Source organism: Triplophysa rosa, linkage group LG5 (genome assembly GCF_024868665.1).
Source record: "Triplophysa rosa linkage group LG5, Trosa_1v2, whole genome shotgun sequence".
Lineage (NCBI taxonomy): Eukaryota > Metazoa > Chordata > Actinopteri > Cypriniformes > Nemacheilidae > Triplophysa > Triplophysa rosa.
The window spans coordinates 15807580-15832218 of NC_079894.1; the positions used below are offsets into that span (position 1 = coordinate 15807580).

The 24639-nt window shown below is 40.4% G+C and overlaps 2 protein-coding genes across 3 annotated transcripts; one reads left to right on the forward strand and one right to left on the reverse strand.

Annotated features, from left to right (window-relative positions):
* The first annotated feature begins 5878 nt into the window (after nt 1-5878).
* Nucleotides 5879-20928, forward strand: rc3h1b (ring finger and CCCH-type domains 1b). The gene is made up of 19 exons (XM_057333875.1): nt 5879-6217; nt 7820-8262; nt 8353-8473; nt 8569-8808; nt 9130-9305; nt 9431-9631; nt 9837-9969; nt 10171-10402; nt 12758-13000; nt 13253-13449; nt 13563-13990; nt 14098-14256; nt 14356-14502; nt 14585-14804; nt 14950-15040; nt 15141-15231; nt 15350-15517; nt 15634-15728; nt 16819-20928. Exons 4-19 carry the CDS (start codon nt 8598-8600, stop codon nt 16979-16981), a joined length of 2955 nt encoding a protein of 984 aa, XP_057189858.1. The 5' UTR covers nt 5879-6217; nt 7820-8262; nt 8353-8473; nt 8569-8597; the 3' UTR covers nt 16982-20928.
* Nucleotides 20929-20991: 63 nt separating this feature from the next.
* On the reverse strand, nt 20992-24542 carry zgc:110366 (uncharacterized protein LOC550476 homolog). Of its 2 annotated transcripts, XM_057333877.1 has the most exons (8): nt 24289-24542; nt 23660-23908; nt 23443-23544; nt 23242-23333; nt 22654-22836; nt 22327-22386; nt 21820-21960; nt 21422-21536 (listed from the first exon to the last, which is right to left on the reverse strand). In XM_057333877.1, the coding sequence occupies exons 1-7, from the start codon at nt 24371-24373 to the stop codon at nt 21865-21867; spliced, it is 867 nt and encodes a 288-aa protein (XP_057189860.1). In that variant the 5' UTR covers nt 24374-24542; the 3' UTR covers nt 21422-21536; nt 21820-21864. The 2 variants fall into 2 exon arrangements, with proteins under 2 accessions (XP_057189859.1, XP_057189860.1); XM_057333876.1 differs by lacking the exon at nt 21820-21960 and having other exon boundaries at nt 20992-21536.
* Between the last annotated feature and the right edge of the window lie 97 nt (nt 24543-24639).

Genomic DNA, 24639 nt, shown 5'->3' on the forward strand with positions numbered 1-24639 from the left:
TGGAAGAATGTCAGATCTCATCCCCCATTGACTTCCACTGTGTTTATTTTCCCTATGGCAGTATATGGGGGACGAAATCTGCCTGGTTACTCAATTCAATTTTATTTATATAGCGCTTTTCACAATGTGCATTGTTATAAAGCAGCTTTACAGGAGAAAATAAGAAAACCTGAAAAACACAAAAAAGGTAAAAAAAAACAGCACTGTGCATGTGTTTATAGAACAAGCAAGATTATTTTAGTAAATATCTAACAAATGCAGTTTCCCGGTGGTTTATTTAGCATATTTTGCATTAAGTGAATGCTTTGCTGAAAAGATGTGTCTTTAATCTAGATTTAAATTGGTAGAGTGTGTCTGACCCTCGAGTGTGTCTGACCCCTGACTTACATTCTTCCAAATATCTTCCTTGGTGTTTAGCAGAACAAATACATTTATAAAGGTTTGGAACAATCTGAGGGTGAGTAAATGATGACATATGACAGACATTTTTGGGTGAACTATCACTTTAAGCTACATTTTCCAGCAGGGGTACTTGTTTAGTCCTACCTTGGTTTGACTCCATTGGTGGTTTATACTGTCCCTCTGGACGCATGGAAGTTGTAATCTCTATGGCCTTCATTTGGTATTGGTTGAGGTATCTCTTGTTCATCTCTACGTTATCTGCAAGAGACAAAGCCCCTCCTCTGGAGCATACTGTGTCCAAGCTGTCTGCCTTCCACATCCCACCAACTGGATCCGTCGTACCCCGAACCGTCTCTTTTTGAAGATATCTATGAAAAGCACTTTCCAAGCTGTCAGACCTTTGCAGCTCTTTGTGAACAACGGCATCCACAGTCCTTAGCTTTGGCTTCTGTTTTGAATCCTCCTCATTTTTGGGAGGTACATCCTTTGTGACAGAACTCTCTGAATTTATCTGTAATGTCTCGGGTCGGGCCACTTTCCAGAAGCCCTTTGGAGGAGCCCAGTGCCTGGGAGACGACATTGTGGAATTTGTTGGTGGGGTGTCTCCTTGAAGCTCACTAACACCACCCACTGCGGTGTTGTCCAGGCTAGACCCTTCACAAAGCCCACGCGAAATTGCTGCTACACCCTGAGATCCACTTTTGGTGCAAGACTCCCTTGGTCCTTGCCTTACACAGTTGGGGAGAGCAGTGTGCACCTGAAACTTGGGCTCTAGCACTTCATCATCACCAGTGCTTGACATTTCTGTTTGGGGAGTCCACCGCTCATTGTCTTGTTTATCCTTCACTGACTGTTCTGTGCAAAGATCATCTCTCTCCTTCCCCCTGAGCTTTCTCTGGGACACTTCTCTGACTTTTGATTGAAGGGCAGAAACTGCTGAACCACAGATGGCAGGTGAGGAGCCGGGGCAGCTGGAAGTTTTTAATAGAACAGTGGAGGGTTCATCTTTCTCTGCCCCACTTGTGAGTGAGTGTGTGCCGGAGAGACCTTGGGCTGCTGTCTCCATTTGGAAAGAAACCTTCAAAATAAATGCCACAAATTGACACAAATTTGATCTTGAACTTCGCACAAAACTGCATACAGTACGCAGAAATTATAAGGTGATGTTATACGTATATGTGTCTGTTATGCAGAACATTCTTTGCAAGTTTTCATAGCTTTGTTGGCTTTGTAAATTTAGATATAATAAAGTGTGATATTTTATATCACATAATGGCAAGTCAGTTAACAGAATGAAAGCAAAGAGGATTGAATGCTTGCTTACAAAAAGGTGTCATCTTGAGGTTTATTTAGTTTTTAAGTTAAAAAAAAAAATCATTTGTAATTTTAATACCAGTTGAGAAACTAATACCAGAAATCTCACAGCATAAAAAAACTCATGCACATGTTTGTATAGTTTTACTAGTGTGACCATACTGTATGTGCCACTTTACCTGGACACGTCTTGGCCAGGATTTCAGGTTATTATAAAATTAACATTTATTGTTCTTAAGACTTATAATTATTGTAGTTTCATTCTTACCTTGAAATATAATGGTTGCTTTTCTGAAATAAAACCTGAAATAATGAACCTCGATGACGTACAGTATGCGTTGGACAAATGAGACCTCTGGAAGACGCACCCCAAATGCTATAGCCAGGACGTTTCCCTAAAAAAATGGCACGTGTGGTCACCCTAATTTTTACACTTGATAAAGGATGATGTCATTGTTAGGGACAAGGCTTTGTTGTTTAAAGGGTCATTAGAAGATTAACAGGACAGAAAGTAAAATTTTAGAACACAGGAGCAACCTATATGATAACCACTTAAAACAACAGTAACAAAATGGAAAGGAAATTCAAGTAACATGGAAAATATTAAAATAAAATAAAAAAAGTTAATCATCAATATGTAGTACCCGAAAACATGGCAAAAGGCAAAATCCACAACCCAAACTGAAGCAGTGAAATTATTTGATATTGTGATATCCCATTATGTCTATTATATTATGTCTCAAAGCATAACATATACAGTATGACAACAGACAAAAAGTGTCCAGATTCTATTTTGTAGTATAAATTATTTTAAAATGCACTGTATGTAGTACTAAAAATGAATAAAATTAATTATATATAATAATTTATGCATAGGGTATAGAACAATAGATAAAGGTAAATAAAAACGTATTGCTTGTTTGCAGCTAGACTTTGTAAACAGTAAATAATAATTTATTAGCATCTTACCTTGGTCCTTCCACTGAAAATCCTTTCACAGAGTCTGTCACAATTGTTGAGTTATTAATTGCTCTAACAAAACATGCAGAATCATTCCTGACTCTTTTTGCTCTGCAATACCTCAATGGCCCAAACCATGAACAAATGCTTTCTATTCTAAACCTCTGAAACAAGGACTGATTCATAAGCTCCTCTTCATTCAGCTGTCGTCAGCACCTATCACTGTGCATCCACTGCTTGTAGATTCCATCTCCAGCCTATAAGCACTCTCTCAATATTCATGATTGGTCTGTTAATCCCTGCAGAAATCAGACGGATTAGACAAAAATGAAAAATAAATGCGTACTTTAATTCCTTTGATGTCAACTGTAGCATTTTATTGCATAAATTGGTACAATCCATACAAACAGTGTTTAAAAGGTCCACTCAATATATAAAGGTTATGTGTCACTGAACAAGCATTTTTGAGAGACAGAACTGATTGCAATTGCACGATCCATGTGAGAACCTTGAAAATATTATAGCGTTGATAAACAAATAGGAAAACATTTATTTTGTAAATAACCATTTTATGGTCATATTAAGAAGGATATATGTATTTCATATAAAGTACATATTCTGTATTATCGTAAGTCTAGCACATTTAATTAGCTCGAATGACTTTTGAAAAAAAATTTCAACATACTTTTAAAGCACAGAACAATTAATTTATGATTGAGTCAGTGAAAGCTACAATGCTTAATATATGACAATATCTATTAAATAAAATTGCAAAAGATCCCCTTGTGTTAATTTCTGTCTAATAGTCTTTCAATTGCTCACCTATATTGTGGTTTTAGAACTGAAGAAAACAGGAACACCCTGTTATTTTTTTATTATATCACAAAGGTCACTTTTTTAGTAATTTATTTTTTACAAGTTCTATTTTCCTGTACTTCTAATTAAACACTTGACCAATCTTCCCATTTTGCTATGAACCCTCAATAATTCATTAAAATAAAATGTTTTGTGCTGAAAATCTTGACTTGGTGCCAGAAGGTATTCACTATGCAGTAGGGATGCACCGAAACGAAAATTCTTGGCCGAAGCCGAACATGCTGTAAAACACTTGGCCGAAGGCCGAATAATACCGAACACCGAACATATTTTTTTGCATTTCTTCTATTTATTAAGCTATTTTTTTCACTATTGCACAAACTGAATAGTCAAAATGTGCTTTTTATAATTTGTCTTGCTTTTCAATAAAATACAATACAACTTAATATAAAATTGAGCAAAACAGTAAATTCAAACAAAATATTGAGCCCTCTCCCTTCATGAATAGTCTATATTAATTAGGCCTATAACCAGGGGTGCACATAAGTTTTTCTATCTGGTTCTCAAGAGAGCACCTGGAGATTCGGTTTGGTGCTCACATTGCACATAGTGTGACAAATTATATTTACCTATTAAAAATAAAAGTAAAAAAGTAGTTACTTTTTAATGAACAATAAACAAAATAATAAAGTGGGATAATACTATATTTATATTACTTTAAAGTACACTTAAAATACAATGGTAATGTATTTCTTCTTGTTTTTCTTTTTACATTAGTAAATATTAATTTTCAACACCAATTTTGAAACCTAAAACGACAACCTTTTTGGTTTTTGGCAGGTTGCTGGTAAGTGCACTTGCGAACGCACATGGAGAGTTGCGGTGCGTAGCTAGGATCGAGTATAGGATAGAGAAACACAAGCTGCGTGCAAGTGTTAAACAGCTTGTCCTTTTAGAAAGTTTAAGAGAAGCTGTGTTTTGGTAGACATGCAGCGCAGGTCCAGACATTCACAGAGGCTGCGCGTGCCGCGTGCTTCTCTATTAACGAAAGCAAAACCATCAAAGGCGGAGCTACCAATACTCCGTTTTTCATCATTTACACCCAGGTCCCGTTTATCACCGGTAACAAACGAGATATCAGTAGATTTGGCAGCATTCAGTACAAACTGAAATATTATCCAGTATTACATTTAGTCGGTCTAAAACAGTGATTGTGCATCAAAAGGTAACCATGTCAGTACGCAAATGAGCGTTCTAAACTTATTTACAGAGCGCATTTTTAATTTTGGTCGCGCATGCGCACCTGCGCACCACTTATGCCCATCCCTGCCTATAACTGACTGCTAAAAGAATGTAATGTAAGTTACTCTGTACCCCTACAACAAAACAGTTCATTAAAAAGTGTCATTCCACATTAGGCCTATAAAATAAAAATACGAATAAACTAAAACTGTTGGATTATTATAGGCTACATTGCAAAATGATTTGAGAAAAAAAAACATCCAATGCAAGCAATTCTGACTGATGCTGACTGACAACCATTTCAGTTCACGTCTCTCCTCCAAACTCCGCCCACAAAAGCTGACTGTCACTGTTCTCTCAGAAGGTGCACAGAACATACTTTGGTAAAGTTCCGACCGGTAAAGACGCTTTCATTCGGAAATTTACTTCCGTGCGGCAAGTCCCGTGCTGTGTCTTTCTCTGACACTTTAAAATGCTACACGCCACACACACACACACACACACACACACACGCACACCACACGCACGAACCAGCACGCACGCGACGACGCACGCACACACACACACACACGCACACACCACACACCATACACCAACACACACACAGACTCGCCACACACAGCTGCACAACCACAGAGTGGCGTGTTCCATCACACACGCACAGGCTTTGGTTGACTATCCCCGTGGGGACAGTCCATAGGCGTAATGTTTTTATACTGTACAAACTGTATATTCTATCCCCTATCCCTATCCCTAAACCTAAAGATCATAGAACACTTTTTGCATTTTTAGATTTGTAAAAAATATTGTTCTGTACAATTTATTAGCTTTTTTGCCCCTGGGGACCTCAATTTTGGTCCCCACGGTGACACGAGTCCCCATGTGTTGGTGTGTATTCAGGTTTAGGTCCCCACCGGGATATACAAACATGAACGCTTTCACACACGCACGCACGCACGCACACGCACGCACGCACGCACACAGCCAAAATGTTTGCGGCAGTAATAAAGCGCACGCGTGTCTCTGTCTCTCTCTCACGCTCTGCGCTGGTTGCTGCTTGATCATATCACGAGTCATGTTCGGTAAAATTTATTCGGCCATTTCACACATTCGGCCGAACACCGAACTTGCGTTTTTTGCTATTTTCGGGCGAACATTCGGTGCATCCCTACTATGCAGCAACAGTTTCTAATGTGCGTGTTGTGTATCAAAGTCTGGATGTGTTGTTGCTGAGCAACAGTTTGACAGGAATTCATCGGTCCGAATGCAGTGCGCTGCTCAGCCAGAGAGGGCGCCCGGGTACTGACCTGTTTCTTCTCTTCCTTGTTTAACTCAAGCCCTGCTCTGCCGCTGCTGGTAGTTTTATGCGAGGAACTCCCGAACTATTTCGGTAACCCGTTATAACGGTCGACATGGCGACCGAGGAAATTATTAAGCGTTTTCTTAAGAAAAGATGAAGATAGCCGATACTCAGCAAGAATGAGTGAGTTACTTAATATTGATCATGTCTTTGCGCTTTTGACTTGCAGAACCGTATTTTCTGTGCATTATTTGTGCGTTTCTGGGTGTGGACCGCACACTGGTGGCTAACCTGATAGCTCGTTTGTAGCAGTTAACGTTAGCCGCCCGTCTAGCGCGTTCGGCTCTTTGGTTAATTTCAAGGTTTAGCGTTACGCGTGAAGACTTGTTTTGTTTTCGGTTAGTGCTATGCACAGCGTTTTTATTAATCTTGTCAGAAAATCTGATTTTAGTGGAAAGTAGCAGTTTAGCATAAGTTAGCTTATTTAGCTTGTTGCGTTAGCATGTCTGGCTAAACATAGTGATGTAAATAGGGAGGCCTTCGCTAACAAAAATAGCTAACATTATTTATGTTACAGTTGTTCTCGTGTTGATGTCAAAAGCATTCTTATCTAACGTTACTCTCGTCAAATTCCTCATTCCGCTAACGTTACATTGTTGTGATAGTGTGTTAGGTTATAACCGAGAAGGTTATTTAAGCGAGGTTCAGTGGTCGAAATATTACATAATCGCGGTATCGCTTGTGGCTTAGTATAAACCAATAGACTTAGATTTCTTGCGTATCCTCCACTTTTTATTTAGCATTTTAGCCTTTTTGCAACAAACTATTTTCGGTATCCATTTAACTCTATCTCTGTATATATTATTCTTTTACCTAACTAGAATAAATTGTGATTATTGAGCAATGTGTCCATGTTAAACTGTTAACGTTAGCTGAGATCATGTAGATTAACGTGAAAACATTGTGTTTGCTTGATAGCTAATGAATGTGGGCTGGAGAGAACATGATATTAAGCGTTAAAGCAGTTTGGCATGTTTTGTCGCAGATAACGGTGGTAGATGTCCACATTAGAATATTAGACTTGTATGTATACGTTAATGTAATTCTAATAAAGTCAAAATTGTTTACATTATGAAGTTGAATATATTGACAGACGTGTTAGCGCAGGCTAGCCTGTATGCAGAATGCCATGATAGAAAATAATATTATTTCTAATCAAATATGATTTACTTCCACTGAGCGAAGTTTTATAGAAAATATACTACGTTCGTAATTTAAAAGTTTTTTTGTTTTCAATTTAATGCATTATGTATTATTCATGTACTTTAGATTTTTTACTCATGTTTGGGTAGCATCAGTTGCCAGGCTTGTTTCGTCATTGTGCTTAACGTAAAATGACTATTATACTGTGTTCACACCAAACGCGAGCAATCGCGTTCCACGCTCTTTATTACTCGCGGGTAATATTTCGATATTTTCGCGTGAGTGACGCGAAAACTCTTCGCGCGAATTCATAGCTCGAGTTGAAAATTTTCAACTTGCGCGGAAGAACGCCTCAAACGCGCCGCCCGATTCGCGTCATTCGCACAGCCTGCCGCGAGTTCGCGTCTTTGCATTGACTTGGTATGTAATTTACTCTCGCCAAACGCTTAACACAGCATTAGGGAACTGCGTTTTACTGCATGATAGTGGTGAATACTATACCTTATATATACACCATTTTGGCTATTTGTTTCTACTGTTTACATATTTCTTTAAATAACCTGTAACATTTTTATTTTGCAGGTTTCAGGTTTCACACCATGTGATGATCACCCTGGACGTGTGAATTTATCTTATTTAACTCCTGTGTTCAGAAGATTTTTTGATTCCAGTGGAATCTTTCATTTTTCTCATCTATCGTTTTTCCCTTTGTTAAATGTAATGCCCAATCACACACACACACGTGCACGCACCTAGGAGAACCCCCCTTGCTCCCCTAGAACAGCCTTGCTACGATGCCTGTACAAGCTCCACAATGGACCGAGTTTTTACTGTGCCCCATATGCACCCAGACGTTCGAGGAAACGGTGCGTCGACCCATCAGTCTAGGTTGCGGCCACACCGTTTGCAAGATGTGCCTCAACAAGCTGCACCGCAAGGCCTGTCCCTTCGACCAGACGGCCATCAACACTGACATTGAGCAGTTGCCTGTCAACTCTGCCCTGCTACAGCTGGTCGGGGGACAGGTGAGATATTTCGATCAGTGCAATTTTACCGCAGATCTTTCTAAAGAGGTCACCTACATGAACTTGTTGCTTTATGTCCTTCTTTCTCAGGTGCCCAAACAGCAACCTGTGGCACTCATTACCTGTCCAGAGGACACCTAGCATTATGAAGAGGCACGGCAGTGCGTTGAGGAGCTGGCCCTCTACCTCAAACCCCTCAGCAGTGCGCGAGGTAACACGCATTATATCATACACTTACGTATGGTCCGTGTAAGTCAGTGTTATGGTCATAATCAAAATCGTTTACATATTTTTTCCTGTGTTTAGGGGTGGGGTTGAATAATGCTGCTCAGAGCATGCTAAGCCGCCCCATGCAGAGAAAGCTGGTGACCCTGGTGCACTGTCAACTGGTGGAAGAAGAAGGCAGGGTCAGGGCCATGCGGGCGGCCCGTTCTCTGGGTGAAAGGACTGTTACAGAGCTCATCCTGCAGCATCAAAATCCCCAGCAGCTCTCCTCCAACCTGTGGGCTGCTGTCAGAGCCAGAGGCTGCCAGTTCCTGGGCCCAGGTAAGATGATACTTAAAGGTGACAATTTTTTGTATTATGTTGTCCTATTCCAATAGAATGAACAGAAACAATAGTGTGCACACAAAGTAAGTCTAAACGCGATCAAAACGTTTTATTTTATTTTTATTCCAACATGGCTAAATCAATGGCTATAGTTTAGTTAAATAGGGCAGAACCATCTGTTTGATGACTAATGTATAGTGGTTGGGAAACTAGTTGTGCAGAAATGATAAGTGTCACCTTAAAGTGGTTGTTTGACATGTTATGCATGGAAGTTTTTTTTCTTGTGTCTTTACCTGTTGAATCTTTGTTTATCTATAGCCATGCAAGAGGAGGCACTAAAGCTGGTGCTGTTGGCCTTGGAAGATGGATCTGCTCTTTCCAGGAAGGTTCTGGTTCTCTTTGTAGTCCAGAGACTTGAACCCAGGTTTCCTCAGGCCTCCAAAACCAGTATTGGACATGTAGTCCAGCTCCTCTACCGTGCCTCCTGCTTCAAGGTTAGTCTATCTCCCGGAGAGCTGCTTGCATATGTACAGTATATTCATTATATTTATTTTTGTAGTGTGTTGTTGGGCAACTGCTATAGCTCTGGTGTTTCAGTTGAATCTATTTGGTATTGTAGGTGACGAAGCGAGATGAGGACTCATCGCTAATGCAGTTGAAAGAGGAATTCCGCACGTATGAGGCACTTCGGCGGGAACACGACTCTCAGATTGTGCAAATTGCCATGGAGGGAGGCTTACGCATCGCCCCCGATCAGTGGTCCTCTTTACTCTATGGAGACCAGTCCCACAAGTCCCACATGCAATCCATTATTGACAAGGTATACTCAGCCCAGCATGATTGCTATACTAAGTAACATCAAAGACTTACAAAATCACATTATTTCTGCCTTCTTCTCCTTCACCCATCTGTTTGGATGCATTAAATGTTTTTATTTCTTTCTTTGGTCTTTTTTTAATTTGTTTAATAATTGAGAATGTAAAATCTGGCAGGAATTGTGACTTTTATTGTCCTTGCTTTTTCAGTTGCAGACGCCAGCGTCATTTGCTCAGAGCGTTCAGGAGTTGACCATCGCACTGCAGAGGACGGGTGACCCCGCCAACCTCAACCGGCTAAGACCTCACCTGGAGCTGCTTGCAAACATCGACCCCAGTCCAGGTTGGTTATAAAATAAACATCAATCTGCCATATAATCGTCATCTTTTGACTGGTGTATTGAATGCTTGTGTATTGTAGTAAGAAATTGTATTAACTGAAACTGAGCTTTAGAGCATTACTAGTCTTACATAGGCAGAATTTTGTATGCCTTATGCTTTATACGGTTATCTGTTTACCACTAATGGCTGTTGCTTCCTCCAGACGCTCCTCCTCCCACCTGGGAGCAGTTGGAGAAAGGGTTGGTGGCGGTAAAGACTGTAGTGCACGGCCTGGTGGACTTCATTCAGAACCACAGTAAGAAGGGTGCTGACACGCAGCAGCTGCCCCAGCACAGCAAGTACAAGACATACATGTGCAGAGACATGAAGCAGAAAGGAGGCTGTCCCAGAGGAGCCAGCTGCACCTTCGCCCATTCTCAGGAGGAGCTGGAAAAGTGAGTGCCAATACCCTCTATATCTGGTGGTTTAAAATTCATTATTGGTTTTGTTTGGCCATTGCCGATATCTTGAAAGCAGAATTTAAGTGAAGTAAATACAAAATAGTTAAAGCTAAACACATTCCTATTTTATTTTATGTAGTAAAGCTCTATTCGCACGGGATTAGTATTACCTGGGGTCCTCTAGTCATTTGTAATAATTGCAGAGGTTAATCCCGTGCGAATCCATATTTTGACGAACACCGAGGTCCTGTGATAATATTAGTCCCGTGCGAATCGGCATCTCTGTGATTTGGCGGGCTCATATATCATTTTTCAAGGTTATATCCACCGTTTGCGAATAATGGAGGCTGTTTTGAAGTGTTTTGATATTATTTCGGGTGCTGGGTCATATCCATAAGTTACAGGGAGTTTGTTTATTTATCATGGAAACTCTTGTAACATTTGAGACCCGAGATCGCGGTGATCTTCTGTCTGGTTCGCGATCACGGGTCTCAAATGCTGACAGGTATGGTCATATATCATTAAACACCATACAACTATAGGCTATACAAACTATACACAAAGCCTTGCCATTAGGGCTGTGCGATTTGGGGAAAATATCTAATTGCGATTTTTTTTGACAGACATTGCGATTGCGATTTGATTTGCGATTTAATGTTTCTAAATCAAGCTTCAACTCTATATTGTCAATAGTGTGCCGCACAGTATGGGTATAGTTGCCCTGCTGAAAAAAACCATCAAAACCATTAGAGAAATTCTAATTGTTTCCATTAAAACCATTACAAAATTCAGTTTGCAGTTTTGGGTATTATTGATATAGGAATTACTGTTGTTCTATAGGTTGCCAACTGCCAGATTACACCACACCAATAGAATCCAAATACCAGTGTACACTATTAGAGTTTTCATTAAAACAAATACAACGCCCATTATAACCTTTAAATCCATAAAATGTTCTATTGTATCAGTGAATTATTAAAATGGGTTACACAGTTTGATTTATTAATTTTTATGTAGGCCTGGGCCTATTTGGGATTTTTAAAATAAGTTGAAAATTTGCTGAAATCCAAGTGAAATTAGTAAAGCAGTTAGATAGAATTTACATTTGTTTGAAATGCAGAGCCAGGCGTGAGTTGACACAGGGTGCGCCCGTGCGTCAAGCCTCGTCCATATTGCCAGATGCGCTTGTGGAGACATTGTGGAGCCGGACTCAAGTATAACGGAGACGCGCGAGTATAACAGGCTGCATGTGCGTCAAGGCAGAGACGCGCGTGCGAGTATGACAGCCTGTGTGTCCACGCGTCAAGTTTAAACAGTTCCTCGCGAGACGTGGGAAACGTGCAACGCAGGGCAGAGACGCGCGATAATCCTCTCTCGCTCTCTCTCGTTCTCTCTCTCTCTCTCTCTCTCTGCGTCTCTCTCTCGCTCTCTCGCTCTCTCTCTCTCTTCGCTCTCTCTCTCGCTCTCCTCTCTCGTCTCCGCTCCTCTCTCTGCGCTCTTCTCTCTCTCGCTCTCTCTCTCTGCTCTCCTCTCTCTCTCTCTCCTCGCTCTCTCTCTCTCGCTCTCTCTCTCCTGCGAGGGTCTCTCTCTCGCTCTCTCTCTCTCTCGCTCTCTCTCTCTCGCTCTCTCTCTCTCGCTCTCTCTCTCTCGCTCTCTCTCTCGCTCTCTCTCTCGCTCTCTCTGTTTTTATGACTACCGTTTACGCAGTTCGCAAGGGCAGTGCTATTTGGGCATAACGGAGGTGCGCTCACTCAGTTGGTTAGCAAGAATGCCCCTCAAAGCGGGCTTGGAACAGACGCGTTTCATTTTTTTACATAGCGTCCACATCGCAGCTTCTTGCGATTAGCAAATTGCAATGTCTCACATCGCGATTGCGATTCGATTTCGATTAATCGCACAGCCCTACTTGCCATCACATCTGGGGAAATAAGTCAGTAAATTTGAGTAAAATCACAGGCTTCACTTATCTTGTGCGAATGCGCCACATGAAATACAGATGTGGGAGGTAATTTATAAACCACACGAGGTCCCCAGATAATACTAATCCCGTGCGAATAGGATGTAAGTCTGTTAATTTTGACTGTATGAAAATGGTTAAACTATTTGGGGAAAAGACATGTTTCCCACTCGTACCAATTTTTTAATATAACATTGGTATTATTGTTTATAGCACACAGTAGGTTCAACCATCTAGCACATATTTGGTAAATTATACCTTTACCATGTTGCTCCTGTTATTCTTTTACCGGTACACCTCTTTTACCTCTACACCATCGTTTCCTTCTCTTATCCACCAGTAACGTCCTGAAGAGCGTAATCCACAATTTTTTTTTTATTAACCCTCTGCAGGTACCGTAAAATGAACAAACGTCTTGCTGCACGGGTGTCCTGCACTCCTGGTCTGCTGCCTGAAGAAGTGGTTCCATTGGAACCTGGACGGAAGCCCTCAACCCTTACCAATGGTATTGCTGGTCCTGGGACCCATCTTCCCCAGCTCATCCCCAGAGGCACAGATCCCTCCACTTACGAAATTTTACTAAAAACCAAGATGGATGGCATTAGTCTAAGTGCTCCTGGATCTCCACCTGACTCGTAAGCTCATTTGTTATATGATGCAATCTGAATTGAGCACATTATCTTTAAGGTCAACAACCATAATTGCAAATAAAGTTCTGATTATCAGAACGCTTCCATTTACTTGATTACTTTTGTGTTATTAAAGTATATCAGTAAAATGTACTATATGAAGGTGAAATTGCATATTATAGATTAGACTTTAAGAGGAAAGAACAGTGTGCACGCAAGTTTTTATCGGCTGATTTCTGCTGTTTTGTTTTCCTTTAGTCTTGATAAATCTGGCATGGCCCTAATACCGCACTCTGTGCCTCACCCCAGGGCAGAGCACTTACCCATGTCCAAGCAGGTGCCAGTCATGCCCAGAGGTGCTCCACAGATGTATCCTCAACAACCTGAGCTCTTCTACCCAGAGCCAGCCAGACCTCCACCCTCAGGATCTCAGTATGATGCTCAATACCCAGCAGGTGAATGGGCTTCGACACATTTGACAGTTTAGTCTCATACATGGAGATAATCAAAATGCTTGTCCTAAATTAGCAGTCAGGCACTTCATGTTCATATTCTTTTTTTTTTACAGGCAACCCCTACCCATACCAACCTCCACAGTATGTATCTCCCCGTTACATCCGCAACCCACCTCCGCCTGGAGAGTCTACAGTGTCCCCTTACCCAGAGCCCTACCCAGGTTACGGCCAAGAGCGCCAATATCAGAACCACCACTCTGGTCCTCCTTTCTCAGCCCACCCCTACGCACCCCCCTCCCATTACAGCCGCAGACATGGACATTATCCCGCACCCCCACCTCCATTCGCCCCTCCCAGAGATGACTTGGTGAGGATGAGCCCCATTCCTTTAGACGTTCCTCCAGCCCCTATGCCTCCACCTCCCGCAGGGGCCACAGGGTCTCTGTACCACCCCCAGGAGTCTTCACCCCGAGATAGGTACCCACCAGATGGGTACTATCCTGCTGGATCACACCCCAGCCAGATGAGATCCCACTTGAGAGTAAGTCGTGTTTCTGTTAAATAGATGGCGAATGAGCTACGGTTTTGTTGCATGCCAGTCTATAATTAAACTGTCCATTGATTTGTTGATGTTCTCTTGCTCGTAAGGACCCGTACAGTCGTTCTCAGCCTAGTCTGGACGACTTGCACCGTAGGCGTAAGGAGCTGCTGGTCCAGCTGGAGGAAAGAAAAGTAATCTCTCCTCCTCCCTTTGCTGCCTCCCCCACTCTCCCCACACACCCTTTCCCCAATGACTACCCTCAGGAGGTGAGACCATCTCACTGTTATCTCGAACAAATCCCTTTTATGGCGTTGACAATGTATTTCAAGTGTAATGCTCAACTCTTCTTCTGAATGTTTTTTTAGTATTTGGAAGATGGCTCAAAAGTCTTTGGAAGTCGGGAGCCAGACTACGCTGGACAGTATTCCCCCTGGTCATGTGATACAATAGGATCATACATTGGCTCCAAGGATGCTAAACCAAAAGATATCACTAGCACTGTGGAGATGATGGCAAGTGACCCATCTGTTTTTCATGAATTGAAAGGTTTTATTGATCTGTTTTTCACTTGCTTGCTGTACTCTCTCAAAACAGAACGCAGAGGGAAAAGTTCTGCGCGAGCCTCCGCTGGACACCCAGCGACGCTCTGCCGAAGCCAAAGACGATGATCCAATCATTCCCTTTGGCCCTCTGCCCACAGTGTCTCCCTTTGGTGCCATTTCACGCACATCGAAAACGGGTTACCAGACCACTGGGCCGGTACAGGCCATGGCTTCCTCACAGGCCTCAGGCTCGAAACACCTGACAATGACAGGTGACTAAAAATCTTTATACACCAGTAATCAAAAGTGTTTCTATAGCTTAACTGCTAGAGCATGGTGCTTGCAATGCTAACGTCATGGTTTCGATCCCCAAAGAATAAACATGGCTGTTTGGTATAATGTTCTTTCCTTACACAGCAGACTATTCGTATGGAAACCACAGCAGCTGGGGCAGAGCTTCGTACTCTCAGCACCAGAGCATGAACACTCAGGGACATTTCAGCGAGCGGTACACACTCTTAAACCATCTGAGAATTACATGAAATGCGTGCTTGTGTGTCATTTATCATGATGATGGTACACATGTCTGCTTCTCATGTTTCCGACAGTCTGCCCGTGTCCGCCTCTGACCGCGAGCAGCTCAAGATCGAGCTCCAGCAAGTCAACCAGCAGATCAGTCAGCAGACCCGGGGCATGGAGGTGCATTTGAAATGTCCATTTAAATTCATGACTCACAAATCGGCCAGACTCAGGTTACATGGTTCAATGTATCCCACTTAGTAATATTAATAAATGTCTGTCTTGCTCGCTCACACAGGCTGCCAGTAACTCCATGCTCCTGCAGAGGGAGGCGTGCGCGCTGGCGGCTCAGCCCGCGCCAGCAGTGAAATGGTCTACAGCTGCAGCTGTATCCAGTGAACAGCTCAGCCTGGAGCTGCATCACGTTGAGCGAGAGATCGGAAAGAGAACCCGTGAAATTGCCTTGGTGAGTCAAGCAGGCATCCCTAGTTCCTTTGAAGTTGTATTATTGTTGTTGTTTTGTTTTTATTTGTTCCTTTAATGTATGAAAATTTTGATCTCAGTCTGTGTCCACAATTACAGGAGAACCAGGTGGCTCATGAATACAAACTGAAGGCCACAGAGAACGGGCAGCCTGACCATAAAGCCCAGCTGGAGGAACTCTCCTTAGCGCTGGGGTGAGTGAGCAGCTGAGCTTTTGCACACAGAACTCTTTGTTAATTGCCATTGAGAAGATGCTTTGCTCTAGAGAACCTGCAGATCTCGAATAGCAGTTACTGTCTACCCAGAGTAAAGATAGAATGTTTTTTAAAAAAATGTTTTTTTGCTGCCCTGACAGACATTAAAAGGAACAGGTCACCCAAAAATGAAAATTCTGTCTTCATTTACTCACCCTCTAGTTGTTCCAACTCTGTATAGATTTCTTTGTTCTGATGAACACAGAGAAAGATGTTTGGATGAATGCTTGTAACTAAGGCTGCACGATAATTTATCGCGATACCACTAAATCCTATTGAAATCAAGCTGGCTGTGATATGCAATGTGTCGATTTTTTTATGCTTAGCTTGTCTGTGAAGCACGTCTCTGCTCGATCTAAAAGCAGTGCGAGTTTGAGTCGCTTATAATGTGCATTTGAAAAAGCAACACCGGTAATGACATGATCATTATAAATATACTTTATTATCATAAAAATACCTGATGAGGCTTGTGTAACAGTGATAAAAAGATGTCCATAGGCATTTCCTAGATTCTAGAACTTGTTACGGTCTTCTTCTGCAGTGCGTTTTTGGAGTTTCCACATGAGAGCGCCCTCTGGCCTTCGGATGCAGCAGCATTTTCCCGTACTTCACTCAAAAGCTGTGCATAAATCACGTTAGGTCGGTTTATCGCGACAGCCCTACTTGTAACCAAACAGTAGTTCTTGGCCACCATTGACTACCATAGTAGGAAAAATACTTGTTCTGTTGAAAACAAAACAAAAAATTTTTGAAGAATGTAGGATAGCAAACCGTTCTGGTGCACTTTTGACTACCACTGGACTTTTTCCTACTATGGTAGTCAATGGTGGCCAAGAACTGTTTGGTTACAAGCATTCTTACAAATATCTTACTCTGTGTTCATCAGAACAAATTAATTTATACAGGTTTGGAACAACTCGAGGGTGAGTAAATGATGACAGAATTTTTATTTTTGGGTGAACTGTCCCTTTATATATCATATCCACAAATACACTAACTCTCTCTGTTGTTGTCCCCATCTCTCCACCAGTGAGGTGTCTAATGGATCCAGTGGCATGAAGCCAGCCAGTAGCGTGGGTGGATCTATGCTGTCGCTGACCAATAAGACGTCTTCTCTCACCCTCTGCTCTGCTGACCAATCAGCAAGTAGCTCAGACCTTCAAAAGAATGGTGTCGTTCACTCTTGCTCTTAAGAGTGTATTTACACAAAACACACACACAAATATCCTGTCCACCTCCAATGGTCAACATGCTTTCTTGGTGGGGTCTTAAAAAACATCTCTTACCTAATTTGAACCGAAGGGGATCCAGGATCGTGATAAAGACGCCGAGAGGCGTTTTTAATATTCAAAATAAGGAACGCACATTTTCACACGCGCACACACCTGCATGCTGCTACATGCATGCACAAACACAAACCTCTCTGTTGTTTTATTTAGAAAATGAGCAGTATCTGCCGTGATATAAATTTTTCTTTTTGTTCTGTGAATGAGCTTTTTGTTTTAAACGACTTCTCATCGCCTGGAAACCAGGGCATCTGAATAATGCTTACTTTTTGCCGTTTCCCCCGTATATCAACAACAAACAGTAAACCCAAAGCTAGCATGGAATATGTGATCATTAGTGGAATGGAAGTGAAAATCAAGCACACATTTTTAGCATCGGTACTAGTTACTGTAACGAGCGCTGCAGTCAGGGCCTGCGTTGAAACATTTAAACTCCCTGGATCCCTGCAGCCTTGGATATGATCTGACTCGCCAGGTGTAACGTAGCATGGAGAACCTTTTATGAATCCATTTTTATGGACCGTTAACATGGGACTCCACACACAATTTACAACCGTGGCAGTGTATCGCTGTAAGCCAGTTAGATTGAGCTCTGGATAACACAAGGGGAATATATATATATATATATATATATATTGTCAGGTTTTTGTTTAATTTATGGTTTGGCTATATAACTGTTAGGGAATTTGTAAATGTGTTCTAACACGCATCTAAAGCATTCTGTTTTATAGAATGCAAACAAATGTCTTTAAGAATGAGCACTTTTTTCCATGTTTTTTCCATGTGTGTGCTTTTCAGTATAAGAGGTTCGACACTTCAAGTCCCTTGTGTTCTCCAGAGCTTTGCGGTTCGGGATGAAATTATTTTCGTCTCCAAGCGCCACAGTCGTTTTGTAAGATTACAGCCTATAAGGAAATATTTTCATCAGTTTTCCCTAACTTCTGTGAAGTTGCATATTTGGCTCTCCTGGTCGAGTTTGCATATTCATGCCGCTAAACCGCTGCACAGAAAAGTACCAGGGAGTGTAGCTTCAACAACGGCAGGTCCCGTAGCCGACTATCTTACAGTTTTGACACTCTGGAGAACATGAAATTTACTTATGAATTTCTATAAAAATCTTGACGGGTTTCCAGACAGGTGTTTATACTAGATTAGCTATTTAATGTCTTTTAAATGAAATAGATCTGCAAATGACTTCTTTGTTTGTATGATTTGTTTGAAATCAATTCTATAGAAAACCAGACAAGGGTATTTCTCTAAACGGTTTGTAAAAACATTATGCAAATTGTCGCATCAAATTGAATGCAACCGTTTACATAAAAAAGGTTTTTACAAACTATAGACACATAAATTGGTTCTGTTCATAAAGGAGGTCTATTTATACCTCAACCACCCTGCTTTGACTTAAATGTGTTTTTACACAATCTATTCAGTGACTGTTTAAAAATGAGGCCCCGTGAGAGAACACGATTATTTGAAGTCTTCCTATAGTGATGACATTCTTCACGTGTGACATTTTGTTCTAGTCTCTTGAGACCGACTATGATATACAGCTCCAATTTTGGGTGCAACCTCTTAACATGTAATCTTTGTCGTTTTTGTGCTATAGTTGTGGTGATAGTTGATTTCTCCTATTATGATGACTTGTAGTCACGGTCATTTGATGTTTTTGCTCGTGCAGAGCGCACACAGCCTTTTCAAGAAATCATCAAGATTGAAATCGAGCTGTGCTGACACGCAGAGATGACGTCAACCTTCCTAATGAGGTTTAAACTTATTGTGTGATGTCCATCACACTTGCTCTGAGCAAATTCTCCAGAATGTCATCTTTATTGATGCTAAATTGTTACTTCCTCCCTCTCTTTAACATGAAAATTCTTTGTCAGTTTTAGTAGCGTTTTCCATGCTGTTGAATTCTCAAGACCTAGTTCATGCCTTGTCTGATATGTAAGATTATATAATGCTTTCACTCCGTAACTAGGAGCATTTAGACCTTTCCATCTGCTCGGAGACTTCTGGGCTTTGTTGTAGCCTGTTGTTGGGTCAGTTAAACAAAAACAAGGTCACATTTCATTCCAAGATCAAAAGAAAAATATGTATTATGCATAATGGAAATTAAGCTTCTTTTTAGGACCATTTAGGTTGTTTCATTGTTACATTATTTTAATGGTAAATTCTTACAAATCTGGTCAGTTATTGTTTAGTAACTCCCATTATTCTCAATGGTGATTCTTATATGATTTGCATTACCGAAATATTATTTAAATGTACATGTTAAGACAATACCATAATTACCTTTGCATAATAAAAATGATTTATTTTTTTGACTTTTTGATTTTGGGTGAAATACGCCCCAGAAATGTTTTAAACGTGTTTTGTGAGATTGACCCAATTGCCTTTTCTAGTTACCGATCATTAATATGAGACACCTCAACTATTGCATTTGCGTTCAATGGTTCCATTTTATGAAATACCTGAATGAATTGCGCCAGGAGAATAGGCTCACTGAATTTCCTTTACATTTAAATAGAGAATTGCACACTCCTGCAAACTTGTGTAGGATACGTTTGAATCCAGTGGATACTCTTTAAAGACATGAACATGACAAACCACGTTACAAGGCAACGCTTTATTTTTTAAAAGAGGCAAAAAACTGGCTTTGAGTCCAAGAATCATCTCCTGGCTGTGTACAGGTTGTTCTTGTTGCAGTCAGAATAGTCATATCTTTGCCAAATTAAACTTGCAGGAGCTTTACTAACACGCTCCAGTCACCATTAGCATTGGGTTTTCTTTGGTTCTGGCTAGGTGAACGTGCTAGCATGATGTGCATTCTGTTTCGCAATGCTAACTGCTGCTATGACAGAAAAAACGGAGCCTGATGCGTTAGCCAACGCTTTGCGGGTGTGCTGACTTTTCCTTTGGCTTTCACAGAGTGCCCAATGTTGTGCTACAGCAAGCATTCTCGAGTGATGCACTGCCAGGATGCTTTTTATTTTAATGTTTAGATTATATGGGAATGTGCTATCTTGTATTTAATATTTAGCACTTGCTTGGGTGCTGTTGAACTTTTTTCTTCAATTATCAGTGATCTCACTGAGCTAATTATTTCTATGTGGATATTTTTTCATTTGTTTTACAAATTAAATCATGTCGATTACATTAGCAACTTCATGGGAAGAGTCATTGTAAGGCTCATTTACAGTTTTCTGCATGAGTTTTTGTTTCCTCAATAGAGAAATTGCAGGATTGAGTGATTTTCTTTGAGAACGGGTCTGTTCGTAATGGATGATATTCATTTCTTTGCCTGAATTGTCTGTTTTGAGCAGACCTGTTAAATTCATTTACATGAAAAGCAAATTAACTCATTTTGAACCTTATAACACTGTTATGGCTGTCTTTTGTGTTTTTGTTGTTGTTGTTGTTTTATTCCTAACTTTTTGGGAAATGTAATGGCTTTTTTATGATTACTTCCAAGTTGTCTTGTAAAATCTCTTAAATTAAGGTACAGGCTCAATTTCAACAAGGAAAGGTTTTATATATAAATATATATTATACTCCATTAAGGAATGTTTAGAACCATCTTACTCCAATGTGGATGTAGCCATTATTACGCCATTTTATGACTTTGTAAAAGAATTCACTGTGTGAAAATTGGTTTGCATTTTTGTATAATACAATCTGCTTTTTTGTTTGCAAGGAGAGGGAGGTGAAACTGGATGTTAGAGGACAAGATTAAAAAATAATTTAACTGAAACCTGTGATGTTGAGAAGAAAGTGTAACTTGTACAACAATGATTCTAAGCGAGAAGGATGGAATAAACAATATTGGTAACACTGCTATAAAGATCTGTGTCTGATGTGTCCCAACATTGCTCTAAATTCTTTCTCTAAAGTTCCACAACATTAAAGGGTTTATTTATGTTAATACAACTCCAACTCTATGGACAGCATGTGGCTTTATGTTAAACACAAAACATTTAATCCACAAAACTGTGTACAGTAATGGACTTATAATGAAAGTATCATTACATTTGGATAACCATTAATATACTGTTGCGTAAGTTTATCCACTTGAAATGATCCCACCATTGACAACTCTCTGTACAGCTTTAACACCAAAATAATTTGCATGTGTAATAGATCCATAACTTTCTAAATAATTTGACACTAGACTTCTACTTAAATGTTCCATCATATTTTTTGTTCTTTATATTGGAATGGAATGAACAGTGTAAAATTTCATTTTAAAAGGCACATGTGACATCAGCATTTCATAAATAACCTTCCTTTAGAGTGAGATCAGGATATGGATTTCAAAGGTGTGCCATTTATCCTACAGGAAAATTCTTTGATTTTGAAGTTATCCTTTCCAGATGGGATAACTGAGATGAATTAGCTTCTGATTATTATGTAACCTATTAATTCGCTCCATGTCGTCCTCTTTTAGTGTGAACCCAAAAACCTGTGGAGAAATGACGTGTCATATTTAAGCAAGACAATGAGTGAATGAGTTCCCAGTCTGAACTGGTGAAGACAACAAGTCTTTGAGATCATCCTTGATTTTGTACCCATCCGATTCAATGCCGTGTTGCTTATAATTACTTTAAGCACAGTACCGACTTGTATTTTACAACTACTAAACCATAGAATTCAAGTCTAATAAAACGAAAAACAATTACCAACAATTCAATTTTTGATTATTTGCTTTTTTTAGTTGACTGATTTGCACTTTTCTCCAGGCTCACCTGAACAGGTGGTTGTATTAGAGATTTTCATATACAGTATCATGGTTATTCCACATGAGTTGGTTCCCAGCTCACACGTCTCCCATCATGCAACAATCTCATGGCTGCCATGTCTGAATCATCCAAATTGTACCCAAACACCTGCACAGCAGGAGTGACAGATCACCATAGTGAAATCATTCACAGACATGGTCTGTGTCTATTAAAAAAGGATGATCTCAAAGAGACCGAGAGAACGTATGGAGCACTGCATAACTTGCAATAAAAATACAGGGACAAACAGAGAATTGTTAGTTTGTGCATTGCTTAACTTGTTTCATTTCAGGCTAGACATTAATTCAAGCACATATAAAGATCTAAAAATGTAACGCGTATATTACAAAACATCCTGAATATTGATTTAGCTGCAATAGAAGAAAAGTCTAACAAAGAACACTGACAGACACTCTTGCTGAATAACTAAAGTTTGGTGGTGGTGTTTTTTTCATGTTAAATGTTTAAACTTACTTGGCAGTTTTCATGAATTCTGTCTGGTTTGGTGGACTTTGGAATAGTGACAACTCCGTTCTGACAAGACGTAAAACTCAATTGATATATAACATCATAACAGCGTCCTCAAAATTATATTTACTAGCAATTACAGAAAGAAACTTTTTACTATTTTAAATATCACATCAAAAGCAAATCAAACATCATTATATTTGTAGTATGTTGTTAACAAAAAACCCCAAAGGTTTTATGTAAGTTATAAACCACACCATCTGACTTTCCCCCAACTCTCAAACTGTTTTAATACATATTAAACAGCTTATGAGAATGTATTGAAATCTGTACCTGAATACTCCAGCGAATGCAGATTTGGGATGCGCTGCGGCCGTATTTCTGGGCCAGCTGAAGAATCGTGGGGTGAGTGAGAGCCTGACCTTTGGCCAGAGGACAGTAGCCTTCAAACACAATACCCTCTTTACGACAATATTCAACCAGCTTCATTGGCTGCTGGAAGGGATGGAACTCCACCTGCAAACAAATCGGATTCACACAAAAAGTCATTCAATCAAATCGAGTTCATCTGGTTTAATATTAAGTCCACAAGTGCAACTACAGGTGTGATATTGCAACAAAGGGACAGTGCACCCAAAAATGAATGTACTTTTATCATTTACTCATTTTCAAGTCATTCTAAACCTGTATGACTTACTCTCTTCTGTAGAACACAAAAGAACATGTTAACATATTGTATGGACACAAAACCACGGAGACATTTCTCAAAAAAATACCTTCTTTTGTGAGCCACAGATGAAAGAAAGTCACGATGGCACAAATTTGATGTCTTCCCTAATGCAACAGTTGTATTAAAAAGTGGATGTGAAGTGACCCAAACTTGTTGTATAAAAGCGGCTAAAATCTCTCATTCATTCATACTTGGTTAACATGAGGAACAACTCCACCAACGTCTTTTAACTCGTTCAAGTGACAGATGAGAAAGTTACTCACGCCGATGGCACGACACAAACCTGTAACAAAGTTCAGTGGGTGTTGCTTGAAAATTAACAAAAAATGAAGATTTACATGGACAATAATTGAAGTATCATGTCTAAACAGTGGTGAAAACAGAGCATCAACCTTCATCATAAAGCTCCTCCAGAGCTCTCCACGTCTCCTCTCTAACCTCTCTGTTAGAACGACCTGAAACCATACTGTCAGGCCAATGCATCAGATACAAGTCTGTGAGAATGAAAAGAATTCCAGGTCAAAATGTGCTACATAGTGTGATAATGTGATAAAGATCAGCAAGAGTTTAACAAGCAAATGGACCTTTGATCCACCATAACACACCTACCTAAATAATCCACCCCCAGTCTGGCACATGATTCCCGGCAGGCTTGTTTGGCGCTCTGGTAGCCGTAGTCTGCAGGCCACAGTTTGGTGGTGAGCCAGATTTGCTCTCGCGGTACACCACTTTCAACCACAGCTTTCCCCAAAGCCTCTTCACAACCATAACGTTTAGCTGTGTCTATATGCCGTATGCCACACTGCTGAAGAGCGTACACTACTGCTTCATGACTATAACCTCCCTGATGAGATGTCCCTGTTAAGGGAACACAGCAGACAGTCAATGAATGCAAACACACCACATATTTTCCATTGTCTTACCATAGTAACAATAAATCTGAAATAAAACTTTTACTATAATAAAACCAAGGTTTAAATGCAAACATATTTGGACATATACCATTGTATTTTTTGCTTTCCTTCTTTTTGAATTTAAATTAAAAAGTAAAATTCCCATGGTTTTATAATCTGAGACTGCAATTGCACTATGCTACCTTACCACAAGAAGCCCCGTAGCCTTATTTCCAAGCATGAGCTAAACAACAGTTACGCATTTACTAGACTGCGATATGTTTCTATCAATGCGATAAACAAATGTAAGTTATTTGTGTTTGTGTAGTTAAAGTGTATTCTCACCTAAACCCAGAATAGGAATATTAAATCCATTAGAGAGCGATATTTCAGGACAGGAGAGCGCAGCGCTGCTTGCAACTGTCACCATATTCTACTTTGAGTTTACCGAGAATCCTTATAACATTGCACAATGCATTTCGATGTGCAGTCTTTTATTAAAAACCGAAGACTGTTCTAACTGTAGCTTCACACGGTCGAAGAATGAGAGCAGAGCACACATAACACACTCGCTGCTTGCTCAGTCTGTCTGCAGGAATGAAAAGTCTGAAAGAGGCATGTCACTGTCAGTGGTGTCGTAAAGTTGTTTGCGACGGTGCCTGCAGCGCGATCACGATGATATGATCATATATATTA

Bases quoted from the DNA above. Each gene is read 5' to 3' on its own strand.
- rc3h1b (XM_057333875.1), top strand. From the start codon at position 8,598: ATGCTAAGCCGCCCCATGCAGAGAAAGCTGGTGACCCTGGTGCACTGT. The intron at 9,632-9,836 runs GTATACTCAGCC...TTGCTTTTTCAG, and splicing joins TGCAATCCATTATTGACAAG to TTGCAGACGCCAGCGTCATT. The intron at 14,805-14,949 runs GTGACTAAAAAT...TTCCTTACACAG, and splicing joins GAAACACCTGACAATGACAG to CAGACTATTCGTATGGAAAC.
- zgc:110366 (XM_057333876.1), bottom strand. From the start codon at position 24,373: ATGGTGACAGTTGCAAGCAGCGCTGCGCTCTCCTGTCCTGAAATATCG. The intron at 23,909-24,288 runs GTGAGAATACAC...TTCCCTTAACAG, and splicing joins TATTCCTATTCTGGGTTTAG to GGACATCTCATCAGGGAGGT. The intron at 21,537-22,326 runs GTAAGTTTAAAC...ATTTCTCCACAG, and splicing joins GAATTCATGAAAACTGCCAA to GTTTTTGGGTTCACACTAAA.